Below are 4,665 nucleotides of genomic sequence, written 5' to 3'. Positions count from 1 at the left end.
TGAAATCTGTATCCCCAAAGTTTTTAGCAACTTTTTTCACTGGGCAAGATGAAATACACTTTATTATTCAAGGCTAATCCAACTCCAGTTTTCAACTCATAAGGATAAAACCAACAAAAACAATGGCAGGGACTTTAAGAGGTTAAATTTCACATCTTGCCTTCATCCTGCTGTGAAATTGCAGTGGCAAGGTCTGAAAAACATACAGTTATGTTTGCTCAGACTAAGGCTCACTCTTTATATTGTTTCCTTATCACTGAAAACTAATAAAGATGAAATCTCAGTGTCAAAAGTCACTACATACGTGAACAGAGATCGTGTTCTCCACAATTTCTCGCTTTTGTACATATTGGCAGAACCACTGCCATGGTGCTGAGACTTACTCATTAGACTGCATTTCCAAAGCACTTTAAGTTTTGGATTTGCAAATGATTAATACACAGAAAGCTTGTGAGTGGTCCGCAGAGCACGAGTGGGTAAGTGGATCCAGCTCTCCTTACTCTCAGCCACTGACTCTTCATAGCTGAAAGTATATGCAGGACTTCCCTGACATACCTTAGGCATGGGATCCATTTTCCTGACATAACTTAGGGACAGGATCCATTTTCCCACGTACTGCTGAGATATGCCGAGACCTGGTGAATGGAGAGGAGCAGGAGCGGCAGACCCCAACCCCAGTGCCTGCTGCTCCCGCTGGCTGCTTTACACAAGGGGAGAACGCAGAGAAACTGCTCACTGCAAAAAGGAGCCATGTAGAGTTTGAACATCCCCTCCAGCATTTCACTCTGGCTAAAATAACTCCCAGCACTCCTGTTGCTAATTAGAATTAATACTACATTCCTCCTCCAACAGTAGAAACAAAATGTTCCTGCCATGTCCGATCTGATAAGGCTGTAAGGCTCCTCCAGCACCACTTCGTAGGTGGGCTGCTCTCAGCAGGAGACTCTGCCAGCCTTCAGGGAGGCAGAGGGCTCTCCAGGGAGGTGACCCATACCCCTGCATGGGGACTGCCTCAACCAGAGCCCTGTGCCAAAGGAACGAGGTGCATCAGGACCAGGACGTAATGAACAGGTTACATCAGGACTTTGGATGATTGCGTCAGTTAACAAAACATCTATCACACTAAGATGAATTAGTTGCAAAGGGTTCAGAAAACATCCATGCCTGGCCTCGACCTCCCTGCTAGTTCATTCCCATGAGGATCAATCCTGGACGGTGTAAAGCGCAGCATGGACATCGCATCCCACACTGCCATGGGCAGTGTTTGCTTGCAGCCCCTGGCACATCCCAGCACACAGATTCCTCTGGCTGTTAGTGATCACTAAATCTTAATTCAAGCAAAGAGAGGGCAGGGTTAACAACAGCCGCTGCTGCCTGCTGCTCGCAGCTCCAAGCTGTGCCTACATCCACATCCTCTGTTCGGAAATATCCCAAGTCATCGCTTGGCTGGAGGCACCAGAGCAACCATCCTGCCCATCACCAGCCCGGCAGATGCACACCCAACCCACGGCCCTGATTTGCCATAAACCTCTGAACTGCAGATGGGTGAAGTGGCTGCACCAGCAGCAGCAACAAGGCTGGTCCCTCACGTGAACGAAGCCCCTGCCATCCCCAGGCACTTGGGTGCCTCTGGGGAAGCAGCTTTGGTACCCAGGGTGCTTGGGCACATCCCCAGGGTTGGGCAGTGGGGTGCAGAGGCACACAGCCCACGTGCCCCCCAAATGGAGTGCAGCCCCAGAGCCACCCCAGGTTGCCACTCCTCCAGTTGTCACCTCTCCTGAGCACGGTGGCCTGCAGCAGCACATGGAGAGGCACAGCTCTGAAAAACAATGGCCAAACCTCCAATTAAAAGAGACCAGAGGGCTGGGGAGGGTAAGGTTCAACCAGCTGAGCTCACAGGTCCCGACATGGCTGGGCTGGCTCCTGCTGTAGTCCAAGGACAGGCACTGCGCCCTGCAATGCAGAAACTGCCTCCCCAAAATATGTTCCCCCCTCAAAAAAAAAAAAAATCCAGAAAACCCATGTCCCCAAACTTACTCCCTTAAAAACCCACTTGGAAAATCCTGCTCTCCCCAAATCTGACCTCTGAAAGTCTGTTCCCCCAAAACCAGTCCCCAGATCCCACTCCCCAGGGAGTCACTCCTCAAGGCTTGCTCCCCTGGAAAACGCCCACTCCCGAAACCTGGTTGCCAAAAGCACCTGCTCAGAGCCCACTGGTAAAAAGCCTGCTCCCCCACCGAAGCTCCTCAGACCCACCCTTCGCTCCTCCACCGGCCCCCCTTGCAACCGCCCCTCCCGCCTCTCCGCTCTCGAAGCCCCTCTCCCCCCTCGTTCACTAAAGCCGCTCCCCTCCCTCCTCCCCTCCTCGGCCGCTCTCCCCGCCCGGGCGCGGCGGGGCGGAGCGGAGCGGGGCGGCAGGGGGCGGCGGGCGGAGCGGGGAGCGCGGAGCCTCCGCAAGCGCGGGGCAGCGCGGGGCAGCGCGGAGTGGCACGGCTCGGCTCGACTCGGCACGGCCCGGCCCGCCTGCATGCGGCGGCGGCGGCGACGGAGCGGCCGGGCGGGATGAACGGCTCGGAAGCGGGCGGCGGCACGGCGGCGGCGGGGCTGCTAGCGGGCGCCGGGAGTGCGGCGCTGGAGCTGGAGCGGGCGCTACGCTGCTGTACCGCCGCCTCCGTGGTGACCGACGGCGGCGGGGCGGCGGCGGCGGACGAGCGGAGCCTGTACATCATGCGAGTGGTGCAGATCGCCGTCATGTGCGTCCTCGCCCTTACCGTCGTGTTCGGCATCTTCTTCCTTGGCTGCAACCTCCTCATCAAGTCCGAGGGAATGATCAACTTTCTGGTCAAGGATCGGCGCCCGTCCAAAGAGGTGGAGGCGGTGGTGGTGGGGCCGTACTAACCGCCTCGCCGCGCCGCGCCCCGCTCCGCGCCCGCCCATCCCGACGGCGCGGCCCCGGGGGAGGCAGGCCCGGGCCCCCGCTCCCAGATGACTGCACAGCGGCCATCCTCCGTTCAGACGTGACTCTTTGGTCTGTTGGTTTTATTTGAGTTTATTCCTCCTTAAACACAACAGCAAACGAGCCCCGAGAGCCCGAAGCCGGTGAGACGTGCGGGGCTGCCAGGCGTGCGCGGTCCCCGGGGCCGCCCGCCCCGGCTTGCGGTGCTCCGAAGTAAAACCGTGCTCTGATGGCAACAGGTCTGGGTTTTCTTCTTCCGTTCGCGTTAACCGATGCCTCGCATCTTCGAATCCCGGGCGCCGTGGTGGGGGGAGCTGGGAGGCGCCCGGGGCGAATCCGCGGAGCTCGGGGGGAGCCGCTGCCCCGTGTCCCAGCCTCGCGGGTTTTTGCCTTGCAGCTGTGCTAGAAGTTGCGTGCGTGACTGCTCTTCCAGCCGCCGGGGTTGCCCGAGCCCGGGGGAGACGGCTTCCGCGCCCCGAGCCTGGCGGGATGTGCACGGTACGCGGCGGCAACCGGCTCTCCCCGCCGTACCGGCTGTGGCCGGGAAAATAAGCCGGAAGACCGCGGCGTATCCCCCTGTCCGGGTCTGGGCGTAGAAAACCACTACACATACGAATTGCGAGCCCAGCCGCAAGCCTCACCAACAGGTGACTTATCACGGTCACATTTAAGGGAGGGAGAAATTTATGCCTGCACAGGATCTTTTTTTTTTTTTCCTTCTTCATCCATTTCCTCTGCAGGGATCACAGAGTATCTGTCGATGAGAGGTTAGTCAGCTCCCCGAGGGCTTGCGCTGGTTGCTAGCGATAAATCAATGTATCCACATTTGCTGGAGGAGGAATGGAACTGGTGTAAGCACTTGCCTGGGAGCACAGAAGTAGGATTGGGGCAAAAAGTGAGCCTGGGAGAAAATACGTCTCTGACATCCGAAGTCAGAGAAGACTGTTAGTTGTCGGTATTTTAAATTCTGATGGGCATCGGGCAGTTTTCCAGAGAAGCCATGCAGACTTGAGGCTGCTTGATTTTCTCTCAGTTTATCCCAAGCTGCGTTGAGATGGCCAAGCTACCAAATCATTATAGGCAACTTTAGGAGATGTTCGCAGAAGTTTCCATTTTGATTGACAAGGTGGAACTCTACCTTTACAAAAGGCACCTGAGCTAGAAGGGGCTGAAATAAAGCTGGAGTGAGGCCATCACCAAACTGCGGATAAACTTTTGGTAGAAAATGAGATAAACCAGAGTATCTCAGCATAGTCTGATTCCCTCACACAAGCAGAAATCACAGCCGTGTCCTCGCTGATTTACGGCTACATTTAAGACAAAGACAAAGAACAGATCTTCCTGTTCTCTGGGATACAAATATGCTGTGGACTTTGTCATTACATCAAAATAAATGTTACAAAGCCACCTATCAGCTCAAACATATTTGGGAAATTTAACCAAAGCTCTCATTTTTTTTTACCACTTAAAGCATTAGAAACATCGAATAAAGGAGAATTTTAAGATAATACAATAAGAGAGAAAACTCTTAATATAGATGTTGCAGTCACTGCAAAGCATTTCCGCCTTTTTAATTTGCATCCCTTCATGGTATTGCAGATAACACAATCATTCCCGTAATCTGATTTGCAAGGAGCGCACTGCATGTTTGAGCCATTTTGAAAGCTAGATTCATTAAGCATTCTTTATTAATTTTAGTGAGCACTTGA

The 4,665-nt window shown here is 54.5% G+C and overlaps 1 protein-coding gene across 1 annotated transcript; it reads left to right on the top strand.

Annotated features, from left to right (window-relative positions):
- The first annotated feature begins 2,463 nt into the window (after nt 1-2,463).
- RPRM (reprimo, TP53 dependent G2 arrest mediator homolog) lies at nt 2,464-3,192 on the top strand. Its single transcript, XM_061477318.1, has one exon. It carries the CDS (start codon nt 2,563-2,565, stop codon nt 2,896-2,898), a length of 336 nt encoding a protein of 111 aa, XP_061333302.1. The 5' UTR covers nt 2,464-2,562; the 3' UTR covers nt 2,899-3,192.
- The last annotated feature ends 1,473 nt before the right edge of the window (nt 3,193-4,665 follow it).

Source organism: Pezoporus flaviventris, unplaced genomic scaffold (genome assembly GCF_033815535.1).
Source record: "Pezoporus flaviventris isolate CSIRO_AGI_PZ_B2104156 unplaced genomic scaffold, CSIRO_AGI_Pfla_v1 ptg000001l, whole genome shotgun sequence".
Classification (NCBI taxonomy): domain Eukaryota; kingdom Metazoa; phylum Chordata; class Aves; order Psittaciformes; family Psittacidae; genus Pezoporus; species Pezoporus flaviventris.
Note: the sequence above shows the minus strand (reverse complement) of the source record. Positions and strands in the feature narration are given on the sequence as shown.